Source organism: Rhincodon typus, chromosome 7, assembly GCF_021869965.1.
Source record: "Rhincodon typus isolate 14 chromosome 7, sRhiTyp1.1, whole genome shotgun sequence".
NCBI classification, from domain to species: Eukaryota; Metazoa; Chordata; class Chondrichthyes; order Orectolobiformes; family Rhincodontidae; genus Rhincodon; species Rhincodon typus.
This window is the reverse complement of record NC_063338.1, coordinates 21,299,213-21,324,475: the sequence shown is the minus strand read 5'-3', so window position 1 is coordinate 21,324,475 and position 25,263 is coordinate 21,299,213. Positions and strand designations below refer to the sequence as shown.

The 25,263-nt window shown below is 39.3% G+C and overlaps 1 protein-coding gene across 5 annotated transcripts in view; it reads right to left on the bottom strand.

Moving 5' to 3' along the window:
- vps8 (VPS8 subunit of CORVET complex) overlaps positions 1-25,263 on the bottom strand; it is a 518,442-nt gene that overhangs the window by 30,644 nt on the left and 462,535 nt on the right. For all 5 annotated transcript variants that reach the window (XM_048598730.1, XM_048598733.1, XM_048598732.1 and 2 more), the window contains one exon: positions 1,399-1,476. In XM_048598730.1, coding sequence (XP_048454687.1) covers positions 1,399-1,476 — 78 coding nt within the window. The remainder of the gene's footprint in view (positions 1-1,398; positions 1,477-25,263) is intronic.

Here is a 25,263-nt window from a genome sequence, read left to right as displayed (position 1 = left end):
AGCATCAGAGGAACATATGCTGTCTGCACCCCCTACAGTACAGGTGACAGCAAATATTATATATACTCATCCATTTAGTACTGTTCTGATAGCCAGGATCACCATTCATTTTCAAAGGAGGGACAACCCAAGTTATGATCTCACTCCGAGCCCAATACGTGCAGAACATGCTAGAAGAATGCAGCATATCTGGCAGGAGGTGTGGAGAAAAAGAGTTAACCTTTCAGATCAATGACCCCCCTCATCAAAACTCAGATTTTGTTAAAATCTCTGTTTCACCGCTCACAGATTCTGTCAGACCTGCTGAGAATTTTCAGCATTTTCAGTTTTTATTTCAGATTTCTATCACCTGCCTTGATCACTTTAACTCTGTCCTGCCATTTGTTTGTCATCTATAGCCCTGTACTTGGTTTGAAAATATCTTGTACAGCTACAATTCTAGGGATTGGATTCTGGGCAAAGATTAGCGGATTAAAACTCTGATACAAAATCAGTGGGTATGACAAATAATGTTGATGTAATTCACAAGAAACTAATACCACATTGGTTCCTTTCAAAAAATAGATTAACTAAATAATTACAGATTGTATCAAATCCTCTTAGTGTTATTGTCTTTTCTGACTTTCACTGAAAAACATTTCCAGATACACGATATTAAAGAAGAAAAACAATTTTTCAATGTTTAAAACATTGATTTCTATTTGTGATTGTTGCTATCGATACTGAGTTGTTGCTCTAAGGAGTAAATAGTAATTTCATTGCCCAGTGATTGATAATCACAATGAATAAAATGTTAATGTTTGCAAGTGTTTGAAAAAGAATTGTTTTCAGTTTCCAGTAAGTGAGGCTCACAAGCACAAAGCTGCTATAATTCAACACAACTTCCAATATCTCTCAGACAAGCCTAAGGGTGCGTTTGTGAGAAATGACAAAACATGTTGCACTGCTTTGATGGGACATTCACTTCTGAGATTGAGACTGGGGCATGCCATTGTAAGCAGGCCATTTCTTTGCATCTTGTACTTCATTGTAACTAACCTTGGGTATTACATACTAACACTGAGTGCTCACAAATGGCAAGCAGTTTATTCCTTAGTACGCACATCCCATGTCTTAAAAAGCACAAAACGTACTTCAAAGTAATGAAAATCTCCTTATTGAAATTGCTTTTGAAAGTCAGACATATAAGGGACAATCACAGACTCGAGTGTGGGAATGTATAAAGCAAGCAATAGATGGATATTATGTGATTCTATTGCCTCTTGAAATGCAAGCGTTCAGCACAGACTCAGCCCTATTGTGTTGCAGCGATGTCTCTGATTGCTCATGACTGTATTTCCAGGACACTTTCTTTTTTGGGAAGTGTTTTGCTTTAAGAAAGTGAGATTAGCAACATACCCTAGATGGTCCTCTGTAGAGGCGCCTGAGCTGGTCGAAAGCTTGGATCTGCTGTGGTTCCAGTGCTGCCTCTGTTGGCTGTTCCAAAGGGAAAAGGAAACAATAAGTAAGAAATGTAAGATACTATTTTGAAAGGTGGCAGCAAATGTTAATATTCAATACTGCTCACTGGTGGCATTAACTTTCCTGTAAAATACACTATTATGGGATAGCTAGATTATAAATACCAACAGAAAGCATCCCTTGAGCATTGCTGAAGAAGTTATTGAAGCTTTTCAGCTTGCACTCATCAGGATGGACATAGAATGCCAAATTTCAATAGCTAGCATTAAATTGCTATTCTGTTCAAACAAGTCACCTCAGATATGTACATAAATCTAATTAATCTTGCTATTATCCACTGGCATTCCCAATTTCCCTTTCTAACTCAATGCATCATATTATAAGACTTGCAAGAGACTACAGAAATGCTGAAGGACTTTGAGGGGTCTAAGAAGTCACATTTCATAGGATCCTGAAAAGTACACCATGATTTTGTGGATCATTTGGCATAATTCTATTCAGTTTTACCTGAAACCTACGGAAATAACTTAATTGCAAAGGGATGAAGCTGGTCATAAAAATTTAGTAAGTAAAGTCTGCTGCTCGTGAAGTAGTGCCCACAACTCATAAGCTGCACTTGACAGATATATTTAGAATAATATTTACAATAAAAATTCACATGAATCTTTGCAGTAAATAGACATACCAATACATTGCTGGTTTCTTTTCATGGTCAGAAATAACGTCGGTATTCTGGTCATAGCTAGCAATTTATCAAAATGGCTCAATTGAGTTACAGCAGAATAAAGAACGCCTGGGAATTATTTCAAAACTGATAAACATATATAATGAATATTAACATTAATATCAACTTGAGCACAACCTTAAATTTGCTAGTGCTAGACAAGATGTGTTCAATTGAAATGTACACGTTGGTTCCAATCTGGGTACACACTGTTCAAAGTTAGGGAGGTAAATACTGTAACTCTGATTCAAAAGCGAAGCATAGCAGGTTTAAATTTGCAGATAATACAAAGTGGCAGGAGCAGCTCATTCTGAGGAGAGTCAGGGTCTCAGATTATGATTTGAACTTACTATGTAGCCAAGCAGCCCACTGATGGATGACATTTAGTTCAGAGATATAAGGTAAATTATTGTTCTGACACAGAGGAAACTCAGAGATTTTAGATATTTATAGGGACTTATTATTCAAGTCAGTGTGTGGCAATGAGCAAAGCAAACATAACTGCAAGATAAAACCAAAGTCTTGAGTTAGAGGGCAACAAGGTGGTAGATAGTACACAAAGAAAAGCTGTTCCCATTAGCTAATGTGAGGATTAGGGGACATAGATTTAAGATTTAAGGTTTTGGGAAGAGACATACAAGGGGCTGAGGGGAAAATGTCAAATGGTGGATTATCTGTAACTCATTACCCACAAATAGTTGGAAGTGGAGTTGATCAATTATTTCAAAAGGAAATTGAATGGATACTGGGGCAAAATAGACTTGCAGGGGTATGGGAATAGAAAGGGAGAATGGAATTGACCAGATTGCTCTGGGCTCGATAGGTAGAGTGGCCTCCTGTGTTGTAATGATTTGATGAAGAAGTAACTAGCAATTAATGTAAAAGTTGGGTTTGATAGTCGAGACAAAAAGTCTAGAATCAAATTAAGAGAAAATTTTAAATAAAAAGATTAAATGTTGGAAATAATCAGTAAATCTGGCAGCATCTTTGGAGAATAAGAACATAAGAAATAGGAGCAGGAGTAGGCCGTCTGGCCCTTCGAGCCTGCTCCGCCGTTCAATAAGATCATGGCTGATCTTTTCGTGGACTCAGATCCACTTACCCGCGTTCTCACCGTAACCCTTAATTCCTTTATTGTTCAAAAAAAATCTACCTTTTCTTTAAAAACGTTGGAATTCCATAGATTAACAACCTTCTGGGTGAAGAAATTTTTTCTCAATTCAGTCCTAAATCTGCTCCCTCTAATCTTGAGGCTATGCCCTCTTGTCCTAGCTTCACCTGCCAGTGGACACATCCTCTCTACTTCTATCTTATCTATTCCCTTCATAATTTTATATGTTTCTACAAGATCCCCCCTCAATCTTCTGAATTCCAATGAATATAATCCCAATCTACTCAGTCTCTCCTCATAAGCCAACCCCCTCAAATCCGGAATCAACCTAGTGAACCTCCTTTGCACCCCCTCCAGTGCCAATACATCCTTTCTCAAGTAAGGAGACCAAAACTGCACACAGTACTCCAGGTGTGGCCTCACCAGCACCTTGTACAGCTGCAACATAACCTCTCTGCTTTTAATTTCAATCCCTTTAGCAATGAAGGACAAAATTTCATTTGCCTTCCTAATTACTTGTTGTACCTGCAGACCTACCTTCTGTGATTCATGCACAGAATGCTGATGTCAGGACTTTGACCAGAAATATAAACTCTATTTCTTTACCTACAGATCTGGCCTGACTTGCTGAGTAGTTCTAGCACTTAGTTTTAATTTCAGATTTTCAGCATCTGCAGTATTTTACCTTCATATGAGACAGACTGCAGCTGCAATCGCAGCTGAGACTAGGCTGGGGCAAGACTGCATATTTTCCCTTCCTGGATGACTTGTGACTGACTGAATTGGTTCTTTTGTTCAGTATCTGTCTCGTAAAAATTCAAACCATCCTCACCCCTTTCCTTTTCAAATTCCTATCATTGAAAATTGCAGCCGAGAAAGGGCTACTTCCATTGAAATGCAGTGCTTTAAGCTTTGTACAATCACTTCGAACTTAAATAGCAAATTATTCAGTTCAGTTCTCACACAATTTTCAGCTTTCAGCTGTCATACATCTGACCTTAGGTTGCAAGTTTAAATTCTGTCTGGCATTAATCCTTTACTTTTCAGAGGATGTCAGGACACTGGCTGACTATTAATAATGTTTAACAGATTTGAATAAAAACAAGCATACCTTGACTCACCTCAAAGATACAGCAGTTTGAACACCCTTGAATGCAAATTGGGTAAAAAACGAAATGGGAGTGAAATCAGTATTGGATGCGAATGCTGAATGGATGATAGCAAATTGGTAATTAGCTGCACCCACAATGAAAAACAGAAGTTGGATGAAGTGTAAATCTAACTACTTCTCCATACATCTTCACCCATGTACATGCGTGACCATTTTTTTTTTAGTTTATTCATTTGTGGGGTGTGGGCATCACTGACTGGGCCAGCATTTATTGACTATCCCTAGTTACCCTGAGGTGGTGCTGAGCTGCCTTCTTGAATCATTGCAGTCCAACTACTGTGGGTTGACCCACAATGCTCTGGGGGAGGGCATTTCAGGATTTTGACTCAGCAACAGTGAAGGAATGGCGATATATTTCCAAATCAATGAGGAAGGCGTTAAGAAACCTTCTAATAACTCCATATGCAAATCACAGCTTTTGTGGTCTTTCAATCCATCCGCATTATGGTGTTCGAATTCACTGACATAAGAAAGTAAGAACATAAGAAATAGGAACAGTAGAAGGATATTCATACCTTCAGGTCTCCCGCGCCATTCTATAAGATCACAGCTGCTCTGTCCCAGACCTCAATTCCTCTTTGTTGTCAGCTCCTCACAGACCTCAACTCCCTGAAATTTCAAAACTCTACCCATCTCCTCTTGAAATCCTTATAGTGATCTATCTTTCACAACTTACAAAGGTCCAGAATTCCAGACATTCACTTCCCCTTGAGGGAAAAAAAAAATCCGTTGTATCTCAGTTTTAAACAAATATCTTGTTCTGTTACTACGCCCACTAGTTAAAACTTTCAAGATTCCCTAACTAGTGGAAACATCTCAATAACTATCATGTCAAGACCCTTAAAATCTTGCATGTTTCTGTGAGATCACCCCTCATTCTTCCAAATCCTAAGAATAAAAACTGAATCTGTTTAGCTATTCTTGATAAGTCAACACCTTCATTCCAGGAACCAACCTTGCGAATCTCTTTAAATAGCCTCCAGTGCCAGTATGTCCTTTCTTAAATAGAGGGACTAAGTGCATACACAGCATCCTAAGTGTGGCCTCACTAACAACCTATACAGTTGTAAGAAGACTTCCCTGCTTTTAAACTCCAACCCCCTAGCAATCACGGCCAATATTTAATTTGCCTTCTTAATTACTTGCTGCCTCTGTGTGCTAAATTTTTGTATTTCATGCATAAGAACACCCAGATTGCAGTGGCTCACTTTTTTTGAATCTCTCAACATTTAAATACTACTCTGTCTTTTGATTCTTCTACACGACTACACATTTTCCTACATTAAACTCCATCTGCAAGTTTCTGCCCACTCACTCAACCTATTCATATTCCCTTTCAGATTACTTATGTCTTCCTAACAAATTATTTTTGCATTTCCAATACTCAAGAGTGCTTTGAGCTGTCACAATGAATGAGTTGCCACAGTGACAGCTTCAGCTTGTTGATGGTGAAAGCAAACACATAGCTGTTTATTTATTTTTAAAGGCTTTTCCGCACAGGAAGGGTAGTTCATTTGCCACAGCAGTGTTTTACTGGTAGCTACCTTTAGAATTATGATTCGAAAACAGATAGCTGTGTGAAACCAGCACACCCACTATAGAACATGCACTACAAGGACTGCAGATTTTTACCACTGACCTCTCAGGCCAACTTGGTATGGTCAATCTTGATGGTACCTACAGCCCAAGAATATATAATAAAAATAGAAATCCATTTGGGGTTGAAGTATGGGGCAGTGAGTGAGGCCAGTACAAACGTTTTATGTAACAAGACTTAGCAAGAGACAAACAGAAAGGACAGTCAATAAGGTTTCTATTGCTGGCATCACTGTCTAATGAATAATCCTAACCAACTGTGACAGCAACTGAGAAATAAGCCATCGCATTCACTCAATTTCATGTTACAAAACTTCGGTTCAAGTGTCATATAATATCCACGCCCCCCCACGCATTTCCCCATCATTGTATGTAAATTAAAGGTTTGGTATCCAAAAGTTTTACGGTGTGAAAAGAAAGTTTCTTTATTTAATGGTAACTGCACATGTCAACATACACAAAATTCCTGCAGAACCAAATAAAACAATCCTTGTCTCCTACACTCCTTATTATCCAATGATGCTTTTCACTTACTTAAAATGTTTATCCCTTTGCAAAAATTATTCATCTGATCGACAATACTGTCAAGCAATGATCCCTCTAAACTTTATTTCTGTGCACATATTGTTTGTTTAAATACATGGTCATGTACACAATCTGTCAGCAGCCTGAACAGGATCTTCATGATTGCGGAGGGAATGCTGATCTGAACAGAACAACTGGCTCCCGGTGCAAAACACTCAATTCCACTATTGCACCATCCAATTTATTACAGCTACCTTCAAGGGAAAAAGAAAATACCAGCAGTAGCATCTCTATATACTTCAGCTTCAGAGTAAACAGTGTACAACGATATTAAGCAGGGAATTCAGAAAGCTTTGAGGAGACCAGCAGATGTGCACTTTGCACCAAATCACACTATGTAGCTGCAGGGAAAGTAGCTGCAAAAGATTTTTGCTAAATGATTACTTGCAATCCGGCAGCCAATATTAAGTCAGTACACTGAAAAACAGCTTCATGTACTGCAGTGGAGAAATAGCCCTGAAGCATGGGCATATTAATATACAGCATGGTAGAATACTTCATTAAAATAAGCAGTAGAACTGAGTTGACCAAATCTCTGTCAGAAACTGCAGCATCTACCAATTGGGTCGCTGGCTGTCACTGTGCAATAAGCACGGTACACACTGGTTAGCACAGGTCTGTTCTGAAACATCACAATCACCTTGTAAATCATTCCTTGCTCCTCTGGTGTTATTTTTGCAGGGTCAAACAAATATGCAAGTTAAATAGAAGTACAGCTCACATTTATAGAAGTAATATTGCCTAAAAAAGGTTGCTTTGTGTAAAGCACATACGTTTAACTTCTTTCAACGGTGCATACTGAAGTAGAATTTCTTAGAGAGAGAAGAAAAATGGGATTAGGTTTGGATTGTTTTAACAAACAGCCAGGACTAATGTGAGTCAAATTTCTGCTTCCTATTCTGTGAACAAACACTTGTTTACAAAACCTATTTAATAAGTTACTGCATTGTCCATCCATCAGATATTTATCTTTCACCTACTGCAGCCCTGTCATCTAGAAACCATTTAACCTTTCTCCTCAAACGTATCCTGGAAATTTAGCCACGTTTCAGCCCCATTCCTGGTACTGACTCTACAGAACTCGGAGTTGAAAAGTGCTGTTCTTGCAAGACTTAATCTTGCCAAATGCAAATAAGCCAAGTCAGTATATCTCCAATAACTTTTCTGTCAGTTAGACTGAGCATGTCATAACTACAGAATGCTGCCTCAGCAAATGTTCATGAACTCTAAGCTACACATGGATTCCTGCTGTTGCTACAAATCAGTTTCCAGCATGCCAAAGGCTAATAAAATCAGCCATGTCTTCATTGCTACTTTGCCCTCCAACATTAATCAATTTTGTTGTTCAAGAGAAGGTTAAACTTTTTGTGAACTGTCCATCAATATCAATGAAACAGACAGATCATAGGAGAAAGCAAGATGATGACTGATTAAGATGCCATTTAGTACCCACTTTGATTAGCATTAATATTGATAATTCTATTGAAACTCGGAGAAGTATCATTGAAGGGCGTCATGGCGGACAGAAACCTCCCATGGAGCAGAAGAGCAAAAGTTCACTTCATCTTGATTTTCAGCTCCTCAAGCTCATAAGTTTGCCAAAAGAAATGCCATAAAGCGAGAATCATCTTTGGAAGAAGAGTGGAAAACATCAATAATCAGGTTTGGATGATTTTTGTTTTAGCATTTTAAATGAAAAATATGCTGGTATCTAAAAGGTCAAAAATGCAGAGTCCAACTTCTTCCCTCATGTCTGACTGAACATTTCAATAGTATGCAGCGAGTGGCTGACTGGCTCTGAAGTACTTTCTTGTTGATGCAAAAGCTTGTATTGAAAAAAAACTGCTTCCAGAAATGGGTGGCATTTCTTTTGGAGTTGAACATGACTGGGAGATGAAGAGAGGCCATACAAATTGCTAAATTTGCTACTAACACAACAATAGGTGGGAAAGTTCTGAACAGAACACAAGGAGGCTATAGGTTAAGTGAAGGAGCAAAGAGCTGATAAATGGAATAAAATGTGAGAAAATATCAAATTGTTCATTTTGGCAGGAAGACAAAAAGTGCAGCCTATTATTTAAATGGTGAGAGATTGCAGAACTCTACAGTGCAGAAGGATCTGAGTGGATGAATCGCAGTTTAGTATGCAGGCATAAAAAATAATTAAGAAAGCTAATAGAATTATATTGTTTATTGCAAGGAGAACTGGACACAAAAGTGGGGAGGTTATACTTCGGTTGTACAGGGCATTGGTGAGACCACAGCTGAAGTGCAGTATATAGTATTTTTGTCTCATATTTTAAGCAGAGATACAAATATGTTGGAGGAAGTTTAGAGAAGGTTTACTAAATTCAAGAAGTTCAAGAAGACAGCTTCCAATCACCTTCTCAAGGGTAACGAGAAATGGTCGAGACACCAGCATCGCATGAATGAGTTAAAAAGAAACCTGGAATGGCTGGGTTATTTAATGAGGAAAGTTTGGACAGGCTAGACTTGTATCACTACAGATTAGAACAGTAGGAGACGACTTGATTGAAATGTTTAAAGGTCCTGATAGCATGGATGTGGAAAGAGCATTTCCACTTGTGGGAGAATCCAGTGCGAGGGCTGTTTGAAAATAAGTGATCACTTATCCAAGACAGATGAGGAATAAGGAAGACAGTGGGTCGTTTGTCTTTGGAACTCTCTTCCGCAAAAGGAGGTGGAAGCAGAGTCTTTGAATACTTTTAAGGCAGTGATAATTCTTAACAAGAATTCCTGATAAGCAAGAGAATGAAAGGTTATTGGGGGTACGTGGAAATTTGGAATAATCAGATGGACCATGATCATATTGAATAGGGAACTGGCTTGGTGGTGGTGTTTAGGGTAGTCCGGGGTGGGGGTGGGCTTGGGGGGCAGTGATATATCCCTGCTCCGAATTGCATGTATGCATGATAGTTGCTAGGTGGATGATGGGGGCTACAGTGGACTGTATAATTGATCAGGCAAGTAGCAAGTGTTGATGTTAGATATACCAGTTGAAGATGAACCTCTTCAAATTGATAAGTCATGTGAGATCATTAAACTTCTTGTTCTTGCAGCTACATTCCTAGTTTTAACCCTGTTGCTACATCTTCCCAGTTCTTTGTGGACGGCCTTCTGGTCTGAGGATAAAGGACATCTCATTTCCCTGCTACTCACTCTGTCTTCTCCATAACCAGCACTGAAATTCCAAAACAAAACTGGGTTGCAATGTCTTCTTCTTCACCTTGTACTTTACAATTATTCTCATCCATTTTCCTTTTGTCATTTTTTTTTCTCTCTCTCTCTTGATCCATCCTCCTGCTTTCTCACTTTGTCTCTATATTACATTTAGACTTCATTGCATGCCAAATTTCAAACACAGGCTTTCATCCAATTTTGTTCTCTATTTTCTTTCTTCAATTGAGGAGAAAAATCCTTGGGCATAATGCTCACAATGGCCCTAGACAGATCATTGACACAGTTCTGTAACTAGACTGACATTCTAGAAACCTTCAGCACAAAACGGTTAGCAAAAATTCCAATTAAGAACGAATAAGGAAATCCACCTTTGTAGAAATTTCAGGCCCAATATCTTTAATCCTTTTGATGCCATATATGAGAAAAAGTCAAAGTGCATTGTCTTTAATGAGTGTTAAGTGCGGCCAAATCAACAAAATTAACACTGGACTTGGATAATTTTCACTGAATTACATTTTTCTATTTCTTAATGAACTGATACATTTAGCAAAAGTTCCTCATAGAGTCAGAGAGATGTACAGCATGGAAATAGAACCTTCGGTCCAACTTGTCCATGCCGACCAGATATCCTAAATTAATCTCGTCCCATTTGCCAGCGTTTGGCCCGTACCCCTCTAACTCCTTCTTACTCATATACCCATCCGGATAGGTTAAATATTGTAATTGTATCAGCCTCCACCACGTCCTCTGGCAGCTCATTGCATACACGCACCACCCTCTGCGTGAAAAAGCTGTCCCTTATGTCCCTTTTAAACATGTCCCCTCTCATCTTAAACTTATGACCTCGAGTTGTGGATTCCCTTACCTTGGGGAAAAGATCTTGACTATTCACCCTTTCCATGCCCCTCATGATTTTATAAATTTCTATAAGGTTCCTCAGCATCCGACGCTCCAGGGAAAATAGCCCCAGCCTATACACTTCTCAATAAATCTGAAAGAACCGTGGATGCTGTAAATCAGGATCAAAAACAGAAGTTACTGCAAAAGCTCAGCAGGTCAGGCAGCATCTGTGAAGAAAAGATCAGAGTTAACCAGTTCTGAGGAAAGGTTACTGGACCTGAAACGTTAACTCTGATCTTTTCTTCACAGATGCTGCCCGACCTGCTGAGCTTTTCCAGCAACTTCTGTTTTTGTTCCGATACAGCTTCTCCCTATAGCTCAAACCCTCCAACCCTGGCAACATCCTTGTAAATCTTTTCTGAACCCTTTCAAGTTTCACAACATCTTTCCTATAGCAGGGAGACCAGAATTGAATGCAATACTCCAAAAGTGGCCTAACGAATGTCCTGTACAGTTGCAACATGACATCCCAACTTCTATACTTAATGCACTGCTCAATGAAATATTTGATAGTCTTCAAGTGGTTGAAGACACCAAAACTAAGCCGCTGGGAGCAGAAAGGTCTACATTGTTAAGTTTGGTGTCTAGATGCAAAAGCTTTTCCACCAGGAAGCCCCAGTTGCAAGTCTGCGAGACAATGCCAGGGTTTTCAGTTACATACAAGTTGCTGCTACTGTTTACTTTCCCATTGATCAACTTTAATTGAGAGAACATTGTCAGCAGGATCTCTCCGAAACTCTGATAGATGCTGAGATCTGGCTCACAGACAGTGAGCACAAAGAAAAAGGGCCCCGAATCTCTTGTTAAAGACCTGATAAGGTAGACTACATCTGCCCGCATTTATTCTCAGTAATGTCAAATCTGAACCTGGGGAATATCCTGCTACTTATCTTCTGAAGTTTATATTAAACATTGCTTCAGAATTCATTTCTTCCAGATTCGCTGATACATTAAGACAGTTTGAATAGAAGTCAATGTGTTAATCCAACCGATTTTCCAGAGAGGATTGGTACAGCAATAGATAATTCCTGAAACAGCTGGAGTCTGTGGGTGACAGATTGTTTCCACTGTGTAAATAAACTAGTTTTAATGGAAGAAAACATTAATCAGTTTCCAACGGAATTAGACACATAACCAAGACCAGTTTGAATCTTCCTTTAGGTCAATCTGAATTAGAAAACGGACAATGATGGCATGAGAAGGGAGCAGGTAAAGGGGAGAGGAGGGAACACAGGACGAGAGGGAAAGAGGGAGAGACAAATGGGGAGGGGAGGGCTAGTAGGGGAAGAGGAAAAAGATGGGATTGAAATGAAATGGGAGCTCAGTTCAGCGAGGAGGGGGTAAACAAAATCTACACCTACTGAGGGTGTAAACAAGTAAATTACAAAAATTGGTATTTCCAGCAGAAAGAATTCTAGTCTGTGAGGTGGGGGAAGTGAGCAGAAAGTCAGAGTGAAGAAGCAAGGGCCAGAACATTTGCTCTATTGATTTCATTAATTGCGGAAGAAAGATGCTTTTGTAAATTTTTGCTGTAAATTATTGTTACAATACAAAGAAAGCCATGTGCAATATTCGTCTGTGGTCTAAAGGGCCTTTTATTCCCATTACCATTAACTCTGAGCAGAACGTATTTCTACCTATTTACAAACTCCACAAGAGAGAAAAAACTTCAGTGATACTTGGTATTGGAAAAATGCAAAGCTGCATGGAAGGGAGAAGCCGTGGGTGGGATTTTCCCTTCTCTAGACGTGGTGAGGCACATGGCGGGCGAGGCAAATAAACGAATGGCACTGCCGAGAAAAGTAGGTCATGTAGTTGATTTGACAGGCTCATTTTGAAAATAGTTCTCCAGAGAAGTACTGCAGAAAGGGAAAGAGGCTAATTGAGGAAGCAGGATATAAGATGGTGTTCAAACATGTAACCTACAGAGGAGAAACAGAAAGGGATGTTAAACTGGGGGTCAGCTTCTATGTGCTTGCTGTCCCTGAAGGTAAGGAGATCAAATATTAAATTATCTTTGTGTTTTTCAACTAATTCAATGTGTAAGTTCAAGGGCAGTAGCTCTATTTTTTATGGCACCCTGTAGCTCCACTGATTATTACTCCGTTTCTGACAACTCAGCAATGAAGTTCTGTGTGACTTTGCTGACTCAATTAATGACCGTATAAGGGCCTCAACCTACCATTGACCTGATCACCTGCCATCCTAGCAAGTGAGAAGTGTGGATGCCTTTGAAACAGAGAAACCACGGAAGGCTGCTTGCCAGGTTAGAGGTGGAGGCCTCCATGTGCCCCAAAGTGGGGGTATGGAGACAGGATGGGGATGGACACTGAAGCTACCACCCTGTCCATGCCTCCAATGACCTCTCCCCTTGAGCCCCACTCAACGACCTCCCAAAGGGATTTACCTTCTTACCAGTGCACAGCTTGGGCCTTCAAGAATGCTCCTTGACTCCCAGATAATTCTTTTAAGTGTCTGACTGAAGTTTGATCAGGTTAACTTTCTCGCTGTGGGGGTGGACAGATTTGTCAAACTTGAAGATGCCAAGCCTCACGCTTAGTGCAGAGAATTCTAAATCCAGCCCCATGTATATCAAACAGAAATGCAGCAAAAGATGTCTCTGGTTTCCTTTTTTACAGCTCATTTGCTTAAGCCAGGCTTGTTCATAGATGCAACAAGGGATGGTGCAAGTGCTATCTTATTAGTGCTGAACTACATAAAAACTAAATAAAAGATGCTCATCCCTCAGCTGGTGACTGTCTCATTAGGATTTGTAACTTTTACGTACCAGGAGAGAAATATCTGAACAGAAACTTGGCACAGTCCATCTCTATTCACAATAGGATTTTCCAAGTGAAAATCTTCCATCGTATATCTTGTGACATGGTCATCAACTTTGGCAGTAATAGTAGTGCATAAGAACCTCTGAGGAGATTTCCAATTACAATTAATGATTATACACTGATTGACCAGAATGTCTCACCATTAAATGTGGAATAGACCATCAACACATGAAGTCCTCAGAATTCACAAAATGTTTGATCTTATTGTATGGTTTCCACTGAGGTTTCAAAGCTTTCTCCTTAGTCTAGGGTATAAATCTTTGATGAAAAATGCTCACAATGGAGTAAATAAGCAGAATATAATTCAAATAGGAAGATACATACATTGTGGGAATGGGATACAGTTGTATTATGTATATTATTTAAACATTTTTTTGATCAATGTTGCCTTTTTCATGCTTTGGACGTGTGAAAGACAATAAAAGGAATATGTATAGTCTTTATACACATTATTCAAATATGACATAAAGTAGGTCATGTAGTTCAATTGAAAGGCTTTGAAAGTATTTCTCTAGAGAAATACTGCAGATAAAGGAAGGGGCTAATTGAGGAAGCAGGACATAGGATGGTATTCAGTATATCTAATCTACAAAGGAGAAACAGAAAGATAAGTTAAATTGGGGGTCAGCTTCTCTGTGCTTGCTGTCTCTGTTGGTGAGGAGATCAAAGATTAAATGATCTTTGTGTTTTTTAACTAATTCACAAGTTTCAAAATCTCCCCTCCCCCTACCGCATCCCAAAACCAGTCTAGCTCGTCCCTGCCTCTCTAACCTGTTCTTCCTCCCACCTATCCCCTCCTCCCACCTCAAGCCGCACCTCCATCTCCTACCGACCAACCTCATCCCGCCCCCTTGACCTGTTCGTCCTCCCTGGACTGACCTATCCCCTTCCTAACTCCCCACCTACACTCACCTTTACTGGCTCCATCCCCGCCTCTTCGACCTGTTTGTTTCCTCTCCACCTATCCTCTCCTCTATCCATCTTCGATCCGCCTCCCACTCTCTCATTTATTTCAGAACCCCCTTCCCCTCCCCCTTTTGTGATGAAGGGTCTAGGCCCGAAACGTCAGCCTCTCTCTCCTATGATGCTGCTTGGCCTGCTGTGTTCATCCAGCCCTGCACCTTGTTGTCTCGGATTCTCCAGCATCTGCAGTTCCTACTATCTCTGATACAATGTAAGATACAGTGTTTCTTGCCTGATCATTGCTTTCAGTAATTTTAGAGATTACGTTCTTCTCTACTCTCAGCATTATGGTTTTAATTTGAATTTCAGGGTAGCATTTAGGAGACTTCACCCATCTCCAGTTACCTTTCCTATTGTACTGCTAATTCTTTCATCTTTTCCCAAAACATTCTTCGTAGGTGTTTGCATGATTATTGTTGTGTTAATGCTCCTCTTTTGCATATCTGAATTGAGATTTTCTAACAGTCTTTTGACTTTAAAGCATGCCAGAGATTGTAATCTTTGTTAATGGCTTCAGCTTCTTTCTGACTCTATTCAAATGTGTAGACATCTTACAGTTTTTGGATAGAAAGTTTCCAAAGAACATCTATACCACTGTTGGATGAAATTTGATGTGATTAAAATAAACTCACACTGATTTAACAATTGGGTCTCTGATTTACACTTACTGTTAATTACTACAGGGAATACTGAACATACATTTTTTGGAATGTAACATGAATTCAATTGCATGAAGCAGTCAAGGGCCGCATGAATCTATGCAAATTGTGGTCCAATTATGTCAATAGGACCCTTTTTAATGAAGTTTTGGGAAATTGCTGCAGTTTTTGTGCAGATGAACCTAGGTCAGAAACTGTTGGAAAGGATGAAGGGAAATAGAAAACATTTCTTCGTGGAGCCAGGAAGACCATGAGTTTTCTTACTCAACCTGAACAAACTGCTGCCCACCTAAGACCTCATTCCACACAACCTCTAAAGCACCACTAGGAAACCTTCTCAACATCTTCTCCCTGTCAGTTAGCACCAATATGAGCCAGATTTGGGACTATATTGGGGTATATTAGTCTAAGTAGCAGATAATGTGGGGAAGGATGCTCACATGATGTCTTTGGCAGAAGTGAGACTTGCTCTTAATAAAGGGAACAGGTTTATTATGTAGTATTTAATAGTTAGCTACATTACACTCCAGTGACACAAAAGCCCTTTCTAAGACCTCAGACTAGACTGAACAGCAAGTGCACATTACTTTTAGTTGTATCCGAATGGATAGAGATTATATCATGATGTCAGCTAACTAAATACTAACTGCCTTATACAACAATTCCAACTAATGGCTCCTATTCATGATTGACCTGGGATGTTGTGGTTCAAAATCACTGAAGGCTTCCTGGTTCTTGTTGGTGGGCAATTCATTCATCTGAATATTTTCCAACTTGTCACTGTCAAAGTTGTCCCAGTACACATTAAGTGTACAGTCCAGAACCATCCAGCCTAGCCACTCTATTCCAGAGTTTATGCTCCACTCAAGCCTCCTTTTATCTTCCCTCTTCTAAGTGTATCAGCACAAACCCCTATTCCCTTCCTTTGCCCTATCCCTGCAGGATTCTGTAGCTTCTTCCTAAATGCTATATAATATTATCTTTAAACATTGACTGTGTTCCATACTTTTACCACTCTCCGGGCAAAATTATTTTTTCTCAATTTCTTGGTGCCTTGATAGCCCCTAATTCTAATTTTGTCCATAATCGGAAACATTCTCTCTGTATCCATTCTACTAAAACCTTTCCGAATGTTGAAGGGCCTGCTGAGTCATGCCAGAGTCTTCTCTGTTCTAGAGAACAGAAGCCTACCCTGTGTCCTTTACTGATAGGTATATCTGAACATTTCTGAACTCACCCTGGTTAATCTTTGCGCACCCTCTCCAGTTCTCCTGCATCTTTTAAATAGTATGGAGAACAGAACTGCATGAAGCGCTCATACTGGGTGGGATACTTCCCTCTTTATAGATGGTACGGAATGTATTGGGGTGGGCAAATAATCAGGCAGGTTGGCACTGCCAAGATATACCCCCTTCCTGCTACCACAGCAATCAAGCCCTAGGTGGGAATGTGGCACGTGCTTTGGCAATGCTAAGGCATCCCTGACCCATCAAGTAAGGTCTTGGCGTGATCAACTGAAGGCCAAGTGAGGGACTCAAGCTGTCACTGGCTTGACATAGATAAGAGGTGAGAGGGAAAGCCAGGACAGTGTTCCTGCCAGGCTGGGTGGGAGGAGATCCCTCATTTGCCTAATCTAACAGGCTCTTGCGGGGAAGCCACTGAAAGCCACCACTCACCTGCCCTTTGCCACCAACCCCCACCGACACACCTCTCCCCATGACACCGACATGAGGTCCCCTTACAAGAATGCACTCTCATTTCTTGCCACGGCAGCGCTTCATGGATGCATGTATGGGCCTCCAGCTACACAGACATGACTGGCAGCCCCTGACAGGGTAGGGTGAGACTTAGCTGTTGAGGCTCACGATATGCCGAATAGCTTGCAATTCTGCTGTTATGTGACTAATTGAAACTTAATCCAGTGGAATTTCCAGTTTGTAGGAGGCTGGTTTAGTAAGCCCAAATACACTCGCCATCATATTTATTGCAGAGATCACTAGATCTCAGCTGTCCCTCGACCAAGGTTCAATATAGTTTTAGCGTGGCTTCTTTGTTGCTGAATCCTTCCAGAATAAACTCAAGTGCTTGGTTTATTTTTTTAATAGTCTAACTGATGTCATTTCACTGATTTGTGTTTGTATTCCCAGATCGCTTGCTCAATAATCACATGTACATTCTTAGTTTATCAAGTAATATGCATCATCCTTAGTTTTCTTACTAAAATGTAGCTCACATTGAAATGTATTCACCAATACAGTACATTATATTAAGCTTGGCAAGAACAGATGAACTCATTAGAGCACATATTTAAAAAACAAAACACCCTGGGTCTTCCAATAAGCCAAATATGATTTATGCAGTCAGTATGTCGTTCTTTCTTGCTTAATCTTACTTACAGAAAGCAGATCACAGGCAAACATTTGAGGAATAAATGGGTAAAGTTCTTTTTCATGAAAATAACAGAGTAGAAACTCCAGAATATCAATCTATCGCAGCAACCTACATTTTTCAACATGGCCTAGTTGGAATCCAGAAGTGACATTTCTATTATCTTGGCAACCAAGGAACTCTAATGTTCCATAATGTATCTGATTATCTCTGTCGATCCTTATCTCCCTAACCTTCAATCCTATGCATATCCAGACTTCCTCTGACTCTTTCTCAAAAAGAGAAAGATCAACATAGTTTACGTGACTTCTAATGCAGTTTAGTTATTCTGTAGGGAAATGAATGCTTTCATTTTGTGCTGATTTAGTGCAACTCTGTGATCGCAAATTGATGGATTCATTTTAGGTCACTTGGCAATGTTTGTGTGAAAAAGAATGGAAATTACAATAATTCAAAGATTAGTCAACAATTCAGGCTGAATGACAACAAAAAGTTATCTGTATTAATGTTGCCTTTTCTCAGAAGTAGCTCACTAGCACACAGAGATCTGCCACCATCAAGTAACCGACTAATGAACGTTACAGATCATTGGGAAAATTTAATATAAGTAAAAGAAAGTGTCTTGCTGTTACTAAGACTAATGCACAAGATAGATGTATTTATATTCCTAATTAAAATGCTATCCTCCTTCAGCCTGGAGGATTTCTAGAATAAGATAGTTAATTTAACGCTGGTCATTAACGCAGTTTATTCTGTGCCTTCTGCTTTGATTAATTTAATTATGCAGTACTTCAATTTGACGACAAACAAGAGCAGTCCTTTTTAAGGTATGAAATCCTTTAGAGTTTTCCCCTTCCATCCAATGTACCAGGATTGCATATTTTTGCTGAAACTGTAGTTCCATGGTTCTCCTGATATCAATTAAGTTAAACTTCATTCTCAAGTTGTATAAACTGGAGTTCAAATATGGGTCCAAAATTCTGAGAGAAACACTCTACCAACAAGAGTCCAATGAAGCTGACACAATTTGCCTTAGCTGTGTGCCAATGAAACTGGACAGCATCTTGGTGGAAGCAGGAATGAGTCCATGTTCTGAAGTCTCCACTACATTTCCACCGTAGGCCCAATCAAGACTTCTGGCCACTTTTGTTTAGTACTCTCAAGCTAAAATGGAGAAGGGGCTATGATTTGACGACAGGGAAATGGGCAAATACAGAAGTAAAATACCATAGATACCAGAAATCTGCAATAAAGAAAATGCTGGAAATTCTCAGCAAGACAGACAGTGATTGTGAAGAGAGAAATGTGGTTCGTGTTTCAAGTCTGTGACTTTTCTTCAGAAAGTCACTTTTAATTCAAAGCAACATTCAAATTTGGAGCTGCAGAAATCACCATGATGGAGTGATCACATGGCAGGAGCTACCTATTCTTGTTTCTTAGTGATGATTTAAATACTTTGCGGCTAAATTGAAATCTGCCCTCATCCCTGAAAGTAATATAAGCCATAGCAAATATGATCAGGAACACGATGCCTCATAAGTCTTAAATAAAAACCAAAAGAACTGCAGATGCTGGAAATCAGAAACAAAAACAGAAATTGCTGGAAAAGCTCAGCAGGTCTGGCAGCATCTGTGGAGAGAAACCAGAGTTAACGTTTCGGGTCCAGTGACCCTTCCTCAGAACTTCATAAATCTTACCTTCCTCATCACAAGGATTCTGCGACCAACTATTGAAATCCCATTAGCACTTGGCTGAGATTAATCAATGAGGGACTAACGTAAGACTAATTAGCACAGCACCAACTAAGATTAACCTAGAGGACTTGCTGACATATAGATCCTTGATGAGCAGGAAATGTCAATTTAGCTCAGTTGATGACAAGGTTATATTTGAATGATACAGTTGTGACTTTAGGAATGAAGGAGAAAGTAGAAGTTACTTCAATGCAATACTGGGAGTATGCTGAAGCCAAAATGATGTTCTTTGGAAGGCTTAGTGAAGCAATTTACCTTGTATCTTCAAGCATCTCAGGCACTTCTAAAAAATCTATAGCATCAGCTGAAGGAAAGCAGGCATATCTCTGGTTCAAAGGCCACCATTCTCTCCTCAAATAACAAATAGGAAATACATTATTTACTTTTTGCTATCTCTAGACTCTTGCTGGGTGTAAATTAGCAGAGGTGTTCTCCCACATAATAACAGTTACTTCAGGGTAACTCATTATTTATGAGGTGCTCACAATGTGAGAATAAACACTAAAAAATGCAAAGTATTTTTCCTTTGTAACTCATAAATTGGTCAACATTGACAAGTTCATAAATGGATGACATGACAACGATTGAAAATCTGATATATCCATTAAGTAACACAATTACTGAGAGTCAATAACCGTACTGTGTGTAAAAAATTCTGCCTAACAGCTGCAGTACAGTATAACAATCATTTGGTGCTATCTCTACTTTTCACAGGCTTACTGTTAATACCAGAAAGCAACAATGACTTGTTTACAACAACCTTCTGATCAGACCCACTTTCCCTAATCTGGCCTTGGTGCAAAAATCTTTCGTTTTTTCAGAAGAAATAATAAATAAGTTGTTTGCAAGGACAGAAAGCACTTTGGTATAGAAAATGTTTTTCTGAACAATCACACTCTGTGAACAACTCAGGCTCATTTATCTTTCCTTCGACCCAGCTTGTGAACTGGCCACAGCAAAGCCGAAAAGATTTTGGATTTACAACTTGTCACTGGATATTGAGATCATAACTCACTTAACTGGTACTTTTCAAATGGCAACCATTTTTCTCCCTTCTGGCCTTCAGAAAATCATGTACTTCAGTACTGGAGCAAGTTATTCAATCTTTCACTCGTGCTAGAATAGGCTTCTACTACAGTCATCTACTTCAACTTCACATTCTTCATAGTTAATAATTTTTTTGATAGTTTAATTGTCTTTTAAATATCAGACTGACATATCCTCTGGGTCTCACAAGTTGTCAAAGAGCTTGTCTCATTGCTCTGAGATTTCCACTATTTCAAAACCCTGTTGCACCCCAGATGAGGATGATCAGTTGTACACTTGGTACCTTGGTACTTCGTCAGCCCACCTTTGGTTGACCTTATACATTAAAGCATCTTGTTTTATCTTGAGTTAAGTATCTTAATACTATTCACAATGACAGAATCTTTTCTATTGAACAGATTCTAAGATGTCATGCAAAACTATTTATTTAAAGACTGTAGTTTGGAGAAAGTAGGGCTTGGGAAAAAAATGTGAAAAAATTCCAAGCTTGCTCATCATAATAATTTCACTGGATGGGACAAAGACCGAGCGATGAAAGCAGCTTTTCTCTAATTATAGTCCAACATTGGAAAATTAGTGGTGTCAGCAATATGTTGTGTTAAGGCAGAGGAGGCTTCACCTGGCAAAATTTTTTTAATTAAGACACACAGACCAAGAACAGGCTTTTCATCAAAAGGTGATGTGAAGACCACTTTATATTGAAACAGCCTGTATTTATGTAAAGGCAATGTGCCATGTTGCATATATTCTCTTACATGTGTGCCTATTCTTTCCCTGAACTGTATCAAGAAAGGATGGCAGGAGTAAGACTCAACACTGTGTTAATGTCTGTCAATAACATTGTTCAGTTTGATTCATGCTTTGCTTAGCTTCAGAGATACATGTGGTGGAAATTTGAGCACAGGTAGGGAACAGCTGTGATAGTAGGCATTGGACAACAGGTTAAGAGCTGAGCAAGTCAGTAAACTCTCCACGAAGGAAGTGTCTTGATTGCTAACTTTGAACCAATTTCGAATCTTGTTATTGTGGGAGCAAAGAATAGTTGCCTGTGGCAGGTGATAAAGGGACAACAAGAGGGAAAAACATACCTAATCTCATTCATGCTAAACTGCTTGCCAAAGATACAGCCATCCATGATGGTACAGACAGGAGTGACCACCACACAGTGCTTACGGAGATGAAGTCCTGTCTTCACACTGAAGATAACCTCCACTGTGTTGTGTGGCATTATCATTCTGCCAAATGGAATAGATCTCAAACTGACCTACCAACTCAAAACTGGGCATCCATGAGCTGTTGTAGGTCTTCAACAGCAACAGAATTGTACACCAACACAATCTGAACCTTGTGGCCTGGAATATTCCCCACTCTACCATTACCATCAAAATAGGTGACCAATCATGGTTCAATGAAAAGTTCAGAAGTGCAGGCCAGGAGCAGCACAAGGCATACCTAAAAATGAGGTGTCAATCTAGTGACGGCACAACACAGGATTACTTAGATGCCAAACAGCATAAGCAGTAAGTGCTAAGAGAGGGTTAAGAAATTTCGCAACTAACATATCCAATCTAAGCTCTACAGTTCTGTCATAATAATAAAGAACTGCAGATTTTGGAGATCTAAAACAAACAAACAGAAATTGCTGGAAAAAAATCAGCAGGTTTGGCAGCATTCATGAAGTGAATTTAACCTTTTGAATCCAGTAACCCTTCTTCAGAACTGATAGCAGCTAGGAAAAGGCGGTATTTGTGTTGATGACAGGGGCGGAGTAAGGATTGACTGGATAGGTGGAAATATAGCATAGAGAGAGAGCGAGGGAGAAAGAGAGAGAGAGAGAGAAACAGAGGGAAATAAGGATTGACGTTTGGCATCAACCTTGTCAAACACTAGAAGTGAAACACATCTCTTCCAGTACCTCTTCCCTGAAGAGGTCCTTCTCCTCTGTCCGTCAGGATTTCTGTTATAACTTTCTTCGTGTTTATCATTGCTACTTTCATTTTCATTCCTCACGTTTCTCTTTCTTTCTCTCTCTCTCCGGTCTCCCTCACACCTAAACACTCAGTCCCTCCCACACCAGCAATCCCCATCATCAGCTTTTAATATCTATCAGTTCTGAACAAGGGCCACTAGACACAAAACATGAACTCTGCTTTGTCTTCACAGAGCTGCTGGACTCATTTTTGTTTGTTATAGTTCTGCCCTATCCAGGCAACCATAGTGGTGGACAATTAAACAACTCATTAGAGGCGGAAGCTCCAGAAATATCCTCGTCCCCAAAGATGGGGAAAGCCCAAACATCAGTGCAAAAGACAAAGCTGAGATATTTGCATCAATCTTCAACCAGAAGTGTAGGATCTATCTCAGCCTCCTGCTGAGGACCTGAGCATCACAGTTGCTAGTCTTCAGCAAATTGGATTCACTCCATGTGATATCAAGAAACTGCTGACAGTGCTGGATACTGCAAAAGCTTTGGGCCCTGAAAACATCAGATGAGTAGCACTGATGGCCCCTAGACAAGCTGTTCCAGGACAGCAAAAACATTGGAATCTACTCGACAGTGTGTGAAACTGCCCTGTACTCAAAAAGCAGGACAAACCAAATCCAGCCAATTACCGTCCCATTAGTCTATGCTCAACTATCAGTAATGTGATGGAAGGGGTCAACCAATAGTGATATCAAGCAGCACTTCCTGCCTCTGAGCTTTGCTTATAATTTTTTCTTTAATTAATGTATGCACACCTTTCACCTCATGTCCATATACCAGCTTAAAAAGTCCAAATCCTGTAGACTCCTTATTTGCAAGCAGGAAACATGGAATTCGTTTGTCCCAACCAGTTGGACATTTCTGATAATAAGCTTTAATCGCAGCCTTTATAGTTTGATGCTCTCTTTCTAATGCTTAAGACTGTGGATGATAAGCTGGTGATGTCAATAGTTTTGTTCCCAAACTACCGTTACATCTTTGAATATCTTTAACATAAAATTTGAATCTTCATATGACTGTTATTTCTCTGGTTTAAAAAAAAAGAGCTAATTTCTCCACAACCACTTTTGACATTATTTTCCATAAAGGCACTGCTTGAAAAAATCTTGTGGGAACATCTATGGATTATTGAAACATATTGATTCCTACTGCTGGTTTTAGGTAGAGGTTCTATACAATCTATTAAGACCTTGCTTAATGGTTCTTCAAAAGTTGGTATCAGAATTAAAGTCATTGTTGTCTTTAATTGTTAGTTGTTGGCTAGGTTCTCCATATTACATGACACGTCCGGCAAATTTTAAGTGCATTTTTATGTAATCTTGGACAACAAAGATATTTTGGTATTTAATCCTGTGTTTTTGTAAAACCTAAGTGGCCTACTATTGGAATTTTGTGAGCCACTTGTAAAATTTTGTGATGTTACTCAGATGGAATTACTGTCTGATGGACCACCGTCCATTTCCTCATTTCCAGACACCCTATGTTTATACTCAAAATTCCAAATCAAAACCAAGTACATCCCTTCTTAACCCACATAACATAAAAATGCAAGTCAAACTTAAAGCTAACATAGTTCCGTCTTGTTCAGAATCCAATTTTCTAAATAATTATATACCACAAACCTTCATTATGCAAATTAATTATGTGTCTCCACATACCAGTGTCTGCCTTAAAACAAGCAATTGATTTACTGTTAAGTCCGGAGAGACACAATTAGCAGATAAAACAAATGCAAGCTCTCACACAATGTAGTACAACAAGCAATAGTTGACACCGTACATTTGCTCCAATAATGTACATGAATACTATTCTAATACTCAGACAAGCTTTATCTAAGCAAAGCAATACATGGAGAAGTAGTTTCAACTGCGTAGCTCATCTCATGAAGATTTTTATTACACTTAAGCTATCTAAATTGCTTTATACCTGTGTGAAAATAACTTAAAGCATCCATCCATTTCATTTCAATTGGAATCTAATACATCAAGGTGTGTTCTTGCTTTCCATAGATACAACGCTTCTACTACTTAAAGAATATAACGTATTATCTGGAGGCAGTATGAATCCAAGCTGAGCATTTCAACACTATAATAATCACCTCACGATGCACAACAAAATGACAATCCTTACCATCTTGTCAAGGAGCAAAAACTGGGTTTCTAGAATTCACCTCTTCAATTAGGTGTTTCATTAGTTGCAGGCCTAATAACTAGTTATTATTTGCTGTGATTTGGCAACTGTCATAAAAACATAGATCTCAAAGTCGCATATTAATCCTTTAGAACATGTAAGAGAAATATTTTACAGTAAGTACAAACAGTGCAATGCTCCTGCTTCCAGAGATCAAAATTTCATGAAGTTGGCTCTACATTTTTATTCCCATATATCTTTAATGACTAAAAGCATTGGATACAAATTGAACGAAACAGAGAATACAAGCAAAATATAGACACACAAATACGTTATAGGAAGAACAAAAACAGAAGTTGCTGGAAAAGCTCAGCAGGTCTGGCAGCATCTGTGAAGGAGAAAACAGAGTTAACGTTTCGGGTCCAGTGACCCTTCCTCAGAACGCTGCCAGACCTGCTGAGTTTTTCTAGCAACTTTGTTTTTGTTCGTGATTTACGGCATCTGCAGTTCTTTTAGCTTTTATTTATGTAACGAAATATGTCCTCACGTTGCTAGAATGATTACTGTCACCAGAAATGCATTGTCTTTATGTGCTTAAGTGAGCCAAATTAACCCCTCCTGGTAACAAACAGTTGGGGTATTTTCTTAAGGGAATTAACCTGTCTGGTATTTTGGAAAAGACTAAGGTTACTTGGAGACTATAGAATCATAGAATCCCTACAGTGTGGAAGCAGGCCATTCGGCCT